The following is a 15,820-nucleotide window of genomic DNA, read 5'->3' as shown; positions in this document are numbered from 1 at the left end:
CTGTGGGGTTTTTTGTTTTTATTTTTTGGCCATATGGCTTGTGGGATCCTAGTTACCCGACTAGGGATTGGACCCATGCCCTCGGCAATGAAAACACGAAGTTCTAACCACTAGACTGCCAGGGAATTCCCTACAATGTTGTGTTAATTTCTGCTGTACAGCACAGTGATTCAGTTATACATATATATGTATAATTTATATATATATATATATACATATATATATTCTTTTTCTCATATTCTTTTCTATTATGGTTTATCACAGGATATTGAATATAGTTCCCTGTGCTATATAGTAGGCACTTCTTGATTTTTTGTTTTTTTTTTAAGGCCTTTATTGAATGTGTTACAATATTACTTCTGTTTTATGTTTTGTTTTTTTGGCCCCAAGGCATGTGGGATCTTAGCTCCCTGACCAGGGATGGAACCCACACTCACTGCATTGGAAGGCGAAGTCTTAACCACTGGACCACCAGGGAAGTCCCGACCTTCTTGTTTATCCATTCTATGTATAATAGTTTGCGTCTACTAATCCCAAACTCCCAATCCATCCCTCCCCCATGAGTCAGTTTTCAAAGGATAAAAACTCTACAAAGATGGGGGAGGGGTGTGGCACCGCAGGAGGAGAGCACTGTGAGAGCAAAAGCCTGGTTGCCTTGGAAGGAAGCACAGCTCCTGGCTGGCGAACCAGTGCACAGCCCCACCTGGCTGCAGCGAGAGGCAAGAAGCTTGGGTGGTGAATGCAGGTGGGGTGGGGAGGGGGTTTGGGCGGGAATGTGCTGGGCTTCAAGCCAACAGCCCAGGAGTGTGCAAAGGCCACTAGGGTCCTCCCTGGTCTGGCTTCCAGCCTGCCTCACCTTTTCCCCTAATCTCATCTCTGGGCCCTTGGACTCAACTCTCCAGCCACTGTGGCCTCCTGGCTGTTCAGAGCCATTGGGCTCTCTCTCACTTGTTTGTTTTGTCTGTCTAAAATGCTGTTCCCACCACCTCCTCCCCCTCCCTTGGACTCAGTGCAAATGCCACCTCCTCTGGGATGCCTTCCCTGCCTCCATAACTAAGTAGATCCGCCATCACATAGCCCAGTTTATTCCTGGGCTCACTGCACTCTGAAATTTCTTGTGCGTGCCGTTGTTTACTTGCTTCTTGTCTGCCTGTTCCACTAGACTGTCAGCTCTGCAAGGGCTGGGACTTGGTCTCCTTCAACTCTGCATCTCCAGCCCATAGAGCATTGCCTGGCCCAATGCAGGTGCTCAGTAAATGCTCACTTAAGGAAGGACTAAAAGATTTTTAAACAGGGGAGCAAGATAACCTGACTTATGTTTTAAAAGACTCTCGGGGTGGGGGGGATAAATTAGGAGTTTGGTATTAACATATACACATTACTATATATAAAATAGATAAGCAGGGACTTCCCTGGTGGTCCAGTGGTTAAGACTCTGCTCTCCCAATGCAGGGGGCCCAGGTTTGATCCCTGGTCAGGAAACTAGATCCCGCATGCTGCAACTAAAAGCCCGCATGCCTCAAAGAAGATCCTGCACGCCGCAACTAAGACTCGGTGTAGTCAAAGAAATAAATAAATATTTTTAAAAGTATATAAATAAATAAAATAGATAGCCAACAAGGGCCCACTGTATAGCACAGGGAACTATATTTAATATCTTGTAATAACCTATAATGGAAAAGAATCTGAAAAAGAATATATATGCCACTGAATCACTTTGCTGTACACCTGAAACTAACACATTGTAAATCAACTATACTTCAATTTTTTTAAAATAAATAAATTTATTTATTTATTTATTTTTGGCTGTGTTGGGTCTTCGTTGCTGCGCACAGGCTTTCTTTAGTTGCGGCAAGCAGGGGCTACTCTTCGTTGTGGTGCATGGGCTTCTCATTGTGTGGCTTCTCTTGTTGCACAGCACAGGATCTAGGTGCGCGGGCTTCAGCAGCTGTGGCATGCAGGCTCAGTAGTTGTGGCTAGTGGGCCCTAGAGCGCAGGCTCAGTAGTTGTGGCGCACAGGCTTAGTTGCTCCGCGGCATGTGGGATCCTCCCAGACCGGGGCTCGAACCCGTGTCCCCTGCATTGGCAGGCGGATTCTTAACCACTGTGCCACCAGGGAAGCCCCCCCAATTTAAAAAATATATTTATTTATTTATTTGGTTATGCCGGGTCTTAGTTGCGGCAGGCAGGCAGGCTCCTTAGTCGTGGCATGTGGGCTCCTTAGTTGCAGCATGCAGGCTCCTCAGTTGTGGCACACAAACTCTTGGTTGTGGCATGCATGTGGGATCTAGTTCCCTGACAAGGGATCAAACTTGGGCCCCCTGCATTGGGAGAGCAGAGTCTAAACCACTGCGCCACCAGGGAAGTCCCTATACTTCAATTTAAAAAATACATAAATAGGAATTGCCTGGTGGTCCAGTGGTTAGGATGCGGCTCTTTCATTGCTGAGGGCCCAGGTTCAATCCCTTGCTGGGGAGATAAAATCCACTAGTCATGTGGTGCGGCCAAAAAAATTTTAATTTAATTTTAAAAATAAATAAATAAATAAAAGACTCCATGTGACTGGTATGGGAAGAACAGACTGTGTGGGGTGAAAGCAGAGCAGGGAGCTTTGGGAGCAGGAAACTACACAGGTCCGTGAAGTGATGACAGGGCCAGTATAGGGGTGGTGGCAGTGGTGAGGGTGAGAAGTGGTCAGAAATTTAGGAGAGAGGAGGGACAGAATAAGGCAACTGAGGGAGGGGTTGGGAGAGAGGGGCAGGGGAGTAAAGGACGAGGAGGAGAGGGGAGTCCACCACCTCTGGCTTTGATGATGTGGGTGAAGGGATGGAGTCACAGGAGGAGGAGAGGATATGGGAAAAGAGGCCAAATTTGTGTTTGGGATGCCTGATTGTCATCCCAAGGATGAGGTCCAGGAGGCAATAATTATTATAATTAGCACATAAGCTATACTTACATTATCACTAATCAAACATTTATGGGACTTCCCTGGTGGTCCAGTGGTCAAGACTCCGCACTCCCAATGCAGGGGGCCTGGGTCTGATCCCTGTTCAGGAAACTAGATCCCTCATGCTGCAACGAAGATCCCACGTGCTACAACTAAGACCCGTACGGCCAAATAAATAAATAAATATTTAAAAGCAAAACACAGCGTTTATTGCCCACTGGGGACACAGCAGCGACTGCCACAGACACAGCCCCTGCCCTCACATGGCTGATGTTCTGTTGGTGGGGGACAGAAACTAAATAGGATTGTGAAAATTTAAAAGAGGAAACCTCAACTAAAATTGGAGTCAGGAAGTCTTGCAGAGGGAGCTCTTATGCCCTGCCACTCCTCAGTTACCCCAAACAGGAAGACAGCCAGACCCCAGCCAGAAGAGATGTATGTACCTTGCACTCCCGAACAGTAACTGCAATTACTTTACTAAAGCTGGAGAAGAGATTTTCTTCCCTCCCAACAACAAGCCCAGCCAATGGAAACACCACAACTTAGCCAATGAGAAGCTGTCCTCACCTGAACGCTTACTTTCCTCCGAATTACCTTTCATTTTACTATTGTCCATGACTTCTTGTCTCATCCTCTTTTCTATAAAAGTCTTCCATTTTGTACAACCTCTGGGAGTATCTCTGCTTGACAGATGAGATGCTGCTTGATTCATGAATCTTTTAATAAAGGCAATTAGACCTTCACACTTACTCAGTAGGTTTGTTTTTTAACAGGACCGAGAAAGAAATGCATACTTTAATGTCAAGTAGGGATAAATCCTTGGGGTGGGGGATGGAATAAAACAGGATAAGGGGACAGAGAAGGGGAGACAGTCTGACAGCCAGTAAGGATTTATAAATATTTGTTAAACAAAGACTTAATGACAGACAGTGGATGGTTGATTTAGTATGTGTTTAGGTCAACGATCTAGTCATACTCCAAAGATTCCATAAGGTGAGTTTCTCCCGTTTTACAGAGGGAGAAAACTGCAACCCAGAGAGGACAGGGGACCTCTAAGCTAAAAAAGTCCCCACTCAGATGTCCCCCCAGAAACTGTCATTTCTGGGGGCAGCGGGGGTGGGGGTGCGGGTGGGCGGCCCGCAGAGCAGCGCGCATTGACCTATGACGTCATCGGGACGGTAAATAGCGTAACACTACCTGGACGTAGCCCTATTTCCCCTCCCGGACAGGTCCTCTGCTGGTCCGGTACTGTATGAATCAAACCCCTCATTGGCTACTCGCTCCGTCAATCCGTTTCATTGTTCCAGTTTTCCGCCCCGCCTTCCAGAGCTCGCCTGTGATAGGCTGGCGAGGCCGTCACTTCAGAAAGGTCCGCATTCCTTCCGCCTTTCTCCAGGAGACCGAGGGAGAAGAAGGTGGATCTCCGGAGGCGCCCACCCCTGGGGCTCTGCTTCCGCCTCTTATTGGCTTCTCTGGGTGCCGGTCGCTACGCCACCCATCGCTGATTGGCCATCCGGCCGCCGCTCTGCGCGGCGCCGGCTCCGCCCCCGTCGGGTGTTTGTGGTGGGGCTGCGAAGTCGCCAATCCCGCCGGAAGCGCCAGGACAATGGGGACTCGGGACGACGAGTACGACTACCTATTCAAAGGTGCGGTTGGTGGGGCACAGACGGGTGAGCGGGCGGCGGCGAGGCGCCGGGAAAGCACCCAGGCTGCGCTCCAGGCCTCTGGGCCCATGCCGGAGCCCGAGGCTTGGGGCCTGGCAGGCCAGGCAGCCGGGATGGCCAGTGCAGGCCGGGCTTGGTCAAGTTCGGGCCAGGATGCGCAGCCATGCGGGGCAGGCTGTCCAGAGAGGTTTGGGGGCCCGGGATGCTCCGAGGCGGGGCCAGGGCCCAGGGGGGTGGGGCCCGGGGCAGTGGGAGAGGCCGTTAGGGGCGGGGCATTCAGAGGGGACGGGGCCGCCCGAGCATTTGGCGGTCCGAGCTGGGTGGAAAGCTCTCTTCGTGATGGGGGAGTGTCCGTTAGAGGCGGGGCTAGGATGTGGTGGGCGTGTCCAATAAGTGGGCTAGGGTGGGCGGGTGGGGGTGTTGCTCTCGTGGAGCAGGAGGGGCCAGTCTTGATTGGTGGCAGTGCATCTGGGGGCGGAGCCCGGGAAGGGAGGGGCGGACAATGGGGGTTGAGGTGCGTGTGTGGCGGGGGGTGGGGGGTGGACCCTGGATTGGGGAGCAGAGTTGGAATTGCGTGGAGGGGCACCTGCGGTGGTGGCGGGGGACTGTGTGTGCTGAACCCAGGCCCGGTGGTTAACAGCAATAATTATATCTTAACTCTTAGATCTCTTGAGAGCGCTGTCCAAGCACCTGCACTTTTCTAAGCACTTTACACACATGAATTCATTGAAAGCCTCACCACAACCCTGTGAGATCGATATTATCCAGCATCTCTCTTTATGGACCTGGAAACTGGAGGGACAGTTTAAGTATTAAATCAAGATTTGAACCCAGACCACTTAAGGAGCGTATCTGGGGGAGCTTGTGGCCAAGATCTGGGACTGGTGTTGTCAGATGGTCTCCTCCAACCTGCTGGAGGATCTTCCCTGCCAGGGCAACAGAGGGCTCTAGGAGCCTCAAATAAGGCCTAGGAAGGTCAGGCAGCTTAGGGGTCACTGACTTTCCAGTGCCTTCTGTGCCAACCTAGGCTTTGGCCAGGTCCTGTGCTGCTGTGTTGGGCTCCCTGGCTGGCATTGGTCACCCTTGAGAGCTAACCCCTGGATGCACACAGGACACCTTTGCTATGCTGCCTGCTGCGTGAGGGTGTGCTTCCCATGCCAGCCATAGACATCTTTCCCTCGTTGGGGGAGCTTGGCCATCCCTGGGAGTGTGGCCTGTGTGACACTGTGTGTCTATGGTATTATCCCTGGTTGGGTCTGGGGTTCTGGGGACCTTGGGAATGTAGAAGATGGGATGGAGCGCTTCCTACCTGGAATATCCACGTGGTAAAAGGTTTCTGGGCAGAGGGAGTCCCCATGCAAAGGTTCGGAGTTGCCACACAGCACCATGGGCTCGAGGAGCTGCCTGCAGGCTGATACGTTGCTGGCAAGTGAGGCTGTGTGGTCGGCAGGCATTGGGCCCAGGCCCTTGTGCCGACTGAACCTTGGGGTCTCACTTTAGAGGCAGAGGAAGCTCTGTCAGGGCCTTGGGGATGGGTGACAGGTGACTGGATGCCAGTCCTGCTGCAGCTGGTGCCTGTCTCTACCCAGCCCACCCTGAGGCAGCTGCTCCCCAGGTCCTGGCTGGGACCCACCTGGATGTGTTACTACAAGGGCAGGGGGCGTTCCTCCCAGTGTTTCCGTGGTCATTCCCCACTCGTTATTTTCAGCCTCTTGCTGTTGTAAATAACCCAGCTCCAAGTGTTTGCATGAGTCATCTTTTGCCCTTTGGGTTATTTCCTTGAAGTATGTTCCCAGAAGTCCAGTTATTGGGTCAGGGGCAATGGAGCAGGCTGTGCGCTTCTCAGGATTCATCTCCGGAGTCCTCTTCCTGGAAACACTTTTCAGCAACAGCTGGTGGGGGGGTGGGGCGGTGCCTGCCTGCCCCGCTGCCCTCTGCCACTGGGCTCCTTTTCTGAGTCGAGCAGGTGCCCTGCTGACTGTCTCAAGCCAGGTCAGAAGAGAAAGTGTAACTCACAAGGTCAGCGTTTACCAAACTGGTCCTCTGAGACCTCACCTTCATACTTAATGCCTTGTTGGAGGACCCTCTATTATCTTTTAATATTTGTTTGTTTGTTTTTATAAATTTATTTTTTATTTTTGTCTGTGTTGCGTCTTTGTTGCTGTGCACGTGCGGACTTTCTCTAGTTGCGGCGAGCGGGGGCTACTCTTCGATACAGTGCACGTGCTTCTCATTGCAGTGGCTTCTCTTGTTGTGGAGCACAGGCTCTAGGCGTGTGGGCTTCAGTAGTTGTGGCACATGGGCTCAGTAGTTGTGACGCACGGGCTTAGTTGCTCCGCGGCATGTGGGATCTTCCCAGACCAGGGCTCGAACCTGTGTCCCCTGCATTGGCAGGCGGATTCTTAACCACTGCGCCACCAGGGAAGTCCCCTAATATTTGTTTTTAAATCCACTCAGTTTTTGATTCACTTAAATAGGAAAAGGAAATTCTTTCTGACTCATAGAAGGAAGGAAGGAAGCCAGCAGGCAGGCAAGCCACCACCATGGCATCACTGGCCATAAATATGGCAGGTAGACTGAAACGTGAATACACTGCACCCCACAGACCCTCCTGAGACCGCGTGGCCTGCAGAGGGTCAGGCCTAGGCAGTAGAGAGGTGTCCAGGACCAGCTGTGCCAGAAGGGTTGACAAGGACCAGTATTCTCACCGCACATCTCCCCAGCCCTGCCGCCTGGCGCAGGGAGTCCTTCAGGAGTGGAGGGGGGCTGTGATCCTCTCATCCCCCATCCCATGCCCAGCCTCCCCCAGGCTTCAGTCACCTTCCCCTGGCTCTGCCCTGGGCACAGAGGGCCCACACCTCTCATGTGGGACCCTGGCTGGCCCCCCTCTCCAGCCTTCCCACCACTGACTTGCTTTTTTTGGCAGCCACGTTACAGGTTGGCTCTCCTGACCTCCCGGTGGAGGCCAGCAGATCCCCCTGGGTGTTCCACCCCCGCCCCCAGCCCCCATGCGGCTTGTTTTCCTCCCTGCTCATCCCCCCCCCCCACCCCAGGAGTGAGGTTGTTTATTTGTACCTAATTATAGATCCTCACATTTATCCTGCTAACGTTTTATCCTTTTCAGCGAAGGGCCATTTTCCCAGCCTGCTGATCAATCCGCGGGGGCGCCCCAAACTCTTCTCTGAGGCACTGGGCGGCAGGGGCCACAGTGCGAGCAGCTAGGTCCCCAAGGGCCACCAGGGCCTTCCCAGGGCTCCCACCACTCACTCCCAGGGAACAGGCCGGCCCCAGTGCTCACCAGGTGCTCCCGAGGCAGCCTCCTGCCTCTCCAGCCTGAGCAGGCCTCGCACCTGGCCGGCTGGTCTGGGACCCGAGCACACCAGCTCCCCCCATTATGAATGGTGGCCCTGCCTGTGCCCCAGTTTCGGGCACCTGTCCTCTGCTGTCTGATTCCCCCGGGGAATAGCTCTGGCTCTTCCTCCCCCGGCCAGTCCCTGGGGCCTGGGATCTGCAGGGCCTGCTTCCTGGCGGAGTGGCGGAGCCCTGCTCTGCCTGGAGTCGGGGAGCCGAGCGCCCCCAGTGGCCACTCGGTGACCTGAGTGTCAGAATGGGGGCCCCAGATGTGCCACACTGTCGTGGGGTGGGCCAGAGGACCAAGGGCTTCCAAGAGGTGCCAGCTCTTTGTTTTTGCCAACTGGGCTTGCCTGCTTTGCCAGCCAAGTGGTGTGCCCAGGGGGACCGTGTCCTGGCCAGTGATGCCACCAACTCCTGTGGAAATGCTGGGGGCTGTGTCCTCAAGGGCCCTTTCTTTCCCTGAGACAACAGATGACTTGTATCTTGGACAATGCCATTCTCATTCCCAGCCTGCACACGGGACCAGCCCGGCCGCTGCCCTGCCGGCCACTTCTGCATTGGGCACCGCGTGCCAGGGACCGCAGGGGCAGCCCCGCCTTCCCGCCATTTGTCCGGGCAGCAGCTGGTGGCCCTTGTTCTGCTCTGGCCCCCACTGTTCTCACTGGGTGACCTTGGGCCAGGGAACTTGGTCACTCTGTATTGAGTGTCTCCAACTGTACACGATAATGTGAACATCTGTCCCTGGGGTGGCCCTGAGAACTCCGTAACAAAGCCTTTAGGGCTGGGCCTGGCCTGAGGGGCTGAGGAGATGGTCGGCTGGGCCAGGGCAGAACCCCAATGTGGCAAAGGAGACCCCGAGGCTGGACAGCTGGACAGGGCTGGGAAGGGAGTGAGAGGGTGGGGAGGATACAGGCAAGGGCCCAAAAGGACCCTCCTCCTCATTTCCTGTTCTGTTCCTGAGGATGTGAGAACTACGTGCAGACCTCCCTGGCTTTGGCCGGGTTCCTGTAGCCGCCGTGGGCAGGAGGTGACGGGGTGAGGGCGTGGACAGTGGGCCCTACGGTCAGTCCAGTCATGGCCCCACTGGCATGGCTGGGCGCCCTTGGCCCTCAGCCCCAGGCCCATGTCCATTCACCTCTTTCCACCTTTCTCTGAAGTCAACTTGGCATTCTTATGCTGGGTGCCCCCAGTGTCAGGGGAGGACCCCGACACTCATCACAGGTGTTGTGGGCTAGGCCACGTGGTGGTTTGGGAGAAGAGGAGAAGCCTGAACCCACGGATTTTGAAGGACAAATAGGAGTTTGCTAGCTACTCTAGGGGTTCAGGATACCCCAGATGGTGGGAGAGGAGGAAGCTGAACCCAGACCCCTGCGCTCAGCCCTGGATCCAGAAAACCTGGGTTCACATCCTGCTGGACCACTCTCCAGCTGGGTGGCCCTGGGCAAGTTGCTGCTTGCTGAGCTTGGTTGGGGGGTGGGAGCGAGCCTGCAGTTATGCACGGGCTCAGACCCCAGCTCTACCCTTGGTGACCACGTGCCTTAAGCTGGTCATTCCCCTGTCTGCACCTCAGTTTCTCATCTGTAAAATGGGTCATATGTGAGGTGATGGCACATCCAGAGCTTTCTCAGCACGGAACGTTCTTCCTGTTCTTGTCGTTCTTGGCTCTAAAGCAGCCTGTCCAGAGAGGGTGCTGGGTCCTGGGGGCTGCCTGGCCCGCCCCCTCCTTACTTGTGGCCCAAGGATGGTGACCTGGGCATCTTCCAGTGAGGGGGGAGGTGGACCTGGGAAGCTCCGCCAGCCACTTTGGCATTTGTTCATTCGACAGGCATTGATCAGGTGCGTCCCATGCGCCGGGCAGTGCACCAGGTCTTGGGGATACGGCAGGGAACCAGACTGTCTGAGATGGCTGCCCTTGAAGCAGAATGACAAAAAAAAATCTATAAGGGAAACCTGTCGAGTGTGAGAGGGTGGGGAGAGCTATGGGGGAAACGTAGGGGAGGGGAATGGGGAGTGTTGGGGGGAGTGGGTTTTTGGGGGGGGTGGTTAAAAATTATTTATTTATTTATTTATTTGGCTGTGCCGGGTCTTAGTTGCGGCGTGCGGGATCTTTAGTTGCGGCATGCCGGCTCGTAGTTGCAGCATGCGGGATCTAGTTCCCCGACCAGGGATCGAACCTGGGCCCCCTGCAGTGGAAGCACGGAGTCTTAACCACTGGACTGCCAGCGAAGTCCTGGGAGTGGGGTTTGAAGAGGATGGCTGCCATCCGAGGGGCCACACAGAGGAGATGAGGGCAGGAACCTGGTGGGTACCTAGGGAAGAACATTCCAGGCAAAGGGTAGCGTTGCAGGGAGGCCCGTGTGTCTGGAGCAGAGTGAGCAAGGGAGAGAGAGGGAGGAGGTGAGGGCAGGGAGGGGACGGGTCAGGTCATGCACGGCCCTGTGGGCTGCCGGGAGGACTTTGGAGGTGGGAGCCCTGGAGGGCTGTAGGCAGAGGAGGGATGGGACCCACGCAGGGTGCTCACAGGCACCCTCTGGCGGCCAAGGGGAAAACAGCCTGTTGGCTGAAGCTGAGAGTAACTGTAGGGGCGGGCACCAGGGAGGGGGCTGTCACAGCAACCGGGAGTGACGGGAGTGATGATGGCCTGGGGTCGGGGAGCAGTGAAAGTGGTAAGAAGCAGCAGGAATCTGAACACGTAGACATAGAAGTTCTCATCAAGGAAAAACTTTTCATCGGGGCCTTGAGTGACCAAGTCTGCAGCCCCCATGGCTCCCCACGAGCCAGAGCCACCCTAGGGTGCCAGAGCCTAAGGCCCACACTTGGGGGTCCCTGTGGTTTCCAGCTGGGGCGTCCGGAAAGAAAGGCTGTTTCTTCTGCGCCGCACACACACCTATGCACACACTGACACGAGTCGCCAATGTGTCCTGGGTCTGAGCACAGCCCTCCAGGCCCAGGCCCCCCCAGGACCCTCCAGCCTAGAGCTTGGAGTGGCTGGGCCCCTAGAGGCAGGGCTTCTACAGGTGGGGGCAGGAAGCTCAATAAAGGGAGGGATGGAGGGAAAGACCCGCCTATGCCTGCCCTGCTCTGCCCTGCGCTGCTCAGGAGGGCCCTTGTTCCCACCTCCCTGCAGGATGATCTGACCCCCCCACCCCCACCCCGTCTTAGCATACGAGATGCTGGCTGAGTTCTGATCCCAGGCATTCCCGTGTCCCCCTCCCCGAGGTGCTCTTGTTACTGTCTCCCTTTTCACACCTGTGGAAAAGGCAGCCCAGAGACGTTAAGTGACTTGCCCAAGGTCACCCAGCCCTGGGGCTTTCTCAGGCATGCCTGCCTGCCCAGGTCACCAGGCTGCCATGGAGGTTTGGGAGTTGATGGATCCCCAAGCTGCCTTCTGCTGGGATGCCCGGATCCCTGTGTCCCATCAGCGCAGGGGCAGCCCTTCTCTGAAGGACCCTATTCGCTCCTGTACCAGGAAACGTGGTGCCTCGGGCCAGGGGCCCCAGGACAGCTCTGACTCTGCCCCGTCCCTGGCTGTCGCGTGTCTGCAGCACCCGGGGCGCCCCTGTGAAGGTTCTGTGGGTGGACGTGGGCAGCATGTGGGGTCTTGGCTTGGGGCCACTGCCCCCCTCTGACCCCGGGAGGCTCACTCGTATCTCTCCCCGCCCCCAAAGTGGTGCTCATCGGGGACTCGGGCGTGGGGAAGAGCAACCTGCTGTCGCGCTTCACCCGCAACGAGTTCAACCTGGAGAGCAAGAGCACCATCGGCGTGGAGTTCGCCACCCGCAGCATCCAGGTGGACGGCAAGACCATCAAGGCGCAGATCTGGGACACCGCCGGCCAGGAGCGCTACCGCGCCATCACCTCGGCGTGAGTGGCGGGGCTGGGGAGGCCGTGGGCCCCAAGAGATGGGTAGGAGTTGGGCTGGGGGGTGCAGGGGAAGGGGAGAGCACAGACCCGAGAGCAGGGGGTGCAGGGTGGAGGGACAAGACACCCCCAGGAGCTGTGGGACCCTCTGAAAGGCCAGTGCCCAGGCTTGGTCAGGCTGTGACCCCAGGTGGGCATGTCCCACAGCCCCTCTGACCCCTGGCGTCCCATTGAGGCACTGCAGTGTCGCCGGGTGCTGGCTACACCGTGAGGGCTGCTATCAGGCTCTGCCCGCTCCCCAGCCTGCCTGCTCGGCCCGCCCTGCCCAGCCATGTTCCCAGCCTTCCTTTTCCGGGTGCAGCCCTGGCCTCCCTGGCCCTCCTGTGGCCACCCCACCATCAGGATCCCCTCGACTGCCTCTTCCCTGACCCTCCCAACTCCTGGCCATTCCCTGTCAGTCGCTTGCTGTCTTCTGGAACCCCTCCACCGAGGCCTGGTCACCTTCTCGGCTCCTTGATCCCTTGGAGTGGATGTGTGTCCATCCGTCTCCCTGGTGCTCTGGGCGGGCAGGGCCGCGGCAGGCATTAGAGCTTCTGCCCTTTCCCTGCATAGTCACTGTTTTCCTCCTCCCCTTTTGGTGGCTGACCCCGTGGGTGTCTTCTGACCCCAGGTCCCAAACTCCCTCCTTAGGCCTCCCCATTCCTGAGCTGAATCTGGGGAGTGGAGCCGGGGCCTGAGGACACGCACCCCTCCCTCGAGGCCCTGATGGCCACCCCTCGGGCCAAGGAGCCACTGCCCACAGAGCCTGGGGGGCCCCCAGGGACGCTGGCTCGGCTCACGCCTGGGCCCTGCCCCCGTCCCTGCAGGTACTACCGTGGTGCAGTGGGCGCGCTGCTGGTGTATGACATCGCCAAGCACCTGACTTACGAGAACGTGGAGCGCTGGCTGAAGGAGCTGCGGGACCACGCCGACAGCAACATCGTCATCATGCTGGTGGGCAACAAGAGCGACCTGCGCCACCTGCGGGCCGTGCCCACGGATGAGGCCCGCGCCTTCGCAGGTGAGCGCACGCCGGGCCGGAGGGCGTGGCCAGAGGGCTGCTAGGTGTCGCTCCGGGCCATCTGCTCTGGCCAGGGCCTCTAGGTGCCACACTCCTGAGAGCGAGACTCTGACTGAAGCATCCGAGAAGCATCTGGAATGCAGGCAGCTCCCCTGCACCAGGTGCATCTTCCCTGGCCGTGCCCATGGCTGCAGGGGTGGGCATCTCAGTCCTACCCCTTCGGCCCCAGCCCTTCATTTCCTGGGCCAGGTGAGCGGACAGGCAGCCAAGGTCCCCAAGAGGAGGGTATAGGGGACCACCCTGCCCCCCCTCCAGCAGCGGACTCACCTGGGCAAATATTCTCTCTTTCAGAAAAGAACAACTTGTCCTTCATTGAGACCTCAGCCTTGGATTCCACCAACGTAGAGGAAGCTTTCAAGAACATTCTCACAGGTGGTCACAGGGCCCAGGTGGGATCACAGAGGGTCGGCGTGGGAAGGGCACCAGCCACACGGGTCACGTGCTCCAGAACGTAGCCCCTGAACCTTCCTTCCTTAAAACTGCTGTTCAGTCTGGACACGAGGACAAACAGGGCACCCTCCACAGTGTGAGGCCAGATCCCACCCCAGCTGGCACTCAGGGCACAGAGACCCTCTCAGCCCAGCTCCCATAGACGGGCCCTGCCATGGCTTCACTAAAGAATAGCCCACAAGGTCAGCTGGGGAGGCAGGTGACCTCAGGGTCCCAGAGCCCCTGGGCTTCTGGGAGTTTCTCCTGAGGGAGGAGGGCCTCTGATCTTAAAGAATGAGAGGCCTGGGCTGGGAATTAACATCTGCAAACAGATATGGGTCCTTCCCTTGCTGAGTACACAGCCAGCATTGGGGATGGGCAGGGAGCCTCCAGGAGCCCAGCCCATGGCATGGCTCCCCCTGACGTAATGGGGGTGCACAGGGCACAGTGGGAGCCTTTGGAAGGGGTTCCAACTCAGCATCGAGGGCGCTACCGTGAGGAGGTGACATCCAGATGAGTCCTGTGGGAGGGGGAGGTAACCGAGATTGGGGGCACACAGCGCATTCACCCTGTGTCGTTCTCCCCGCCCCCGCCCACCACAGAGATCTACCGCATCGTGTCACAGAAGCAGATCGCGGACCGCGCAGCGCACGACGAGTCCCCCGGAAACAACGTGGTGGACATCAGCGTGCCACCCACCACCGACGGACAGAAACCCAACAAGCTGCAGTGCTGCCAGAACCTGTGACCGCCCCGCGCCTGGTCTCAGCGTGCGTGCACGTCCTTGTCCTCCGCCCACCCCTCACTGCCCTGTCCTCCCCGCCCACCCCCTCCGCCCCTCTGTGACTGGCTCCTGCCCTCCCATCGAGCTCCGCACGAAGAACAGGAGTTGAGCGGCATCTCCTGTCCCGCCCAAGGAAAGCTAGAAGCCCCGGCTGCTGCACCTGCTCTCCTTGGGTCCCAGTGGGCATCTCAGCGGGGCGGGGAGGGTGGCAGGATGGACCGGGCCGGCCAGAGGCCAAGAGGATGGGCACGCCGAGCAGGCTTCTCCAGTTTTCCACAGTAGCCACCGGGGAGCAATCGCCGCCCTCCCTCTCTGGCCAGCTGGCCCAGCTGGCCCCCGGTCCCCACCCAGAACCCCATTCCAGGCTGAAGCCCGAAGAGCAAGGCGCCAGGGGCCGGGCAGACGGACACTCTTGGCTCTCGGCGTCCCGCTCCCCCGCGCACAGCCAGCAGCGCACATGCCTTCGACCTCTCCCGTGCGTGCGGGATTCCAGCTCCTGCCTGTAGATTTATGCTGGGAGAAGACCCTCTCCCCACCTCACCCTCCTTTTTGCACGCGGCGCGCTCTCCACCCACCACCCCCTCCCTGTGCCCTTCTCTCTGTCTTGTCTCCCTGTCTGGTCAGGAACCTGTTTGCAAGTGAAGCAATATCTCCGTGTTTTGTATATACAACCGCTCTTGTAGCCTTTGGTTTTTTTGTTATTGTAGAGAAACACAGATTCTTTATACACTTTGTAAGATTTATGCCAAACCCTAGCTCTCGATCTCTTATTCTTCCTGTGGCCCCTGCACTGTTGCCCCGATGCCTCGTTTCTCTCGCCCGGTTACTAAAATGTATAATCCGACTTCCTGTACAGAAACCTGCCGCTGCGCCTTTGTCTTCTTTCTCTCCACCAGGCGGCGCTCCTGAGCCAGGGTCCCTCGCTGCAAGCTCCAACCGCCCTGGCTCAGCCCCAGCCCCGCCCCCCGCCCAGGACAACGCGGAGCACCCTGAGCTGACCACGGGGGGCCTGGGGCGGGTGAGGGTGTGGTGGGGTGGACCTGCTTCTTGCTGCCCGTGTGGCGGGGAGGAAGGGAAGGCGAGGGGTTGGGCAGTTAAACTCCCTGGCCCTAGGACAGCAGCCCTAAGACCGCAGGGTGCCCCTTGGGAAGGGGTGGGCTGTGCCCGCTGCTCCGTGTTCTCAGCCCCCGAGTTGGGGTTCACTGCTTTCATCCACTGCCCACCCACCTAGCCACCACCTCACCTGTCACCTTGCCCAGGGAGGTTGGCGATGCCAGTCCCACCCCAGCTCCCTCCATCCCAGACTGACCTTTGAGGAGGGCCCACTGGGGGGACACTGATGATAGAGGAGAAGCGCGCAGGTTGGGGGGGGCAACTGTTGCTCTGCCTCTCCTCAGGACCCAGCTTCTCCCGCTGGTCCGGGTGGCAGGGCTGGCTTGAGGGCCACTTGCCACTGCAGAGGAGGCATATAGCCATCCCCCCAGGCCTATATGGGCCCTCCACCCTACCCTGCCCTGATCACATGACCCAACGTGTGCTTCTTCTCACCTGAGTGCCGGCAGCTGTTCTAGAAGCTCCAGCCTCTGGCTAAAGCCACTTGTGCCCTTGACCCCTAGGAGAGTCACCAGAGAGGGGGATGCACGCCCTCCAGGCTCTGGCTG

At 57.4% G+C, this 15,820-nt stretch overlaps 1 protein-coding gene across 1 annotated transcript; it reads left to right on the top strand.

The window, feature by feature from the left end:
* The first annotated feature begins 4,482 nt into the window (after positions 1-4,482).
* Positions 4,483-15,018, top strand: RAB11B (RAB11B, member RAS oncogene family). The gene is made up of 5 exons (XM_059918545.1): positions 4,483-4,593; positions 11,634-11,829; positions 12,693-12,886; positions 13,238-13,318; positions 13,978-15,018. The coding sequence occupies exons 1-5, from the start codon at positions 4,554-4,556 to the stop codon at positions 14,121-14,123; spliced, it is 657 nt and encodes a 218-aa protein (XP_059774528.1). The 5' UTR covers positions 4,483-4,553; the 3' UTR covers positions 14,124-15,018.
* The last annotated feature ends 802 nt before the right edge of the window (positions 15,019-15,820 follow it).

The sequence above is a fragment of the Balaenoptera ricei genome, chromosome 3 (assembly GCF_028023285.1).
Source record: "Balaenoptera ricei isolate mBalRic1 chromosome 3, mBalRic1.hap2, whole genome shotgun sequence".
NCBI lineage: Eukaryota > Metazoa > Chordata > Mammalia > Artiodactyla > Balaenopteridae > Balaenoptera > Balaenoptera ricei.
This window is presented reverse-complemented; position numbering and strand designations above follow the sequence as displayed.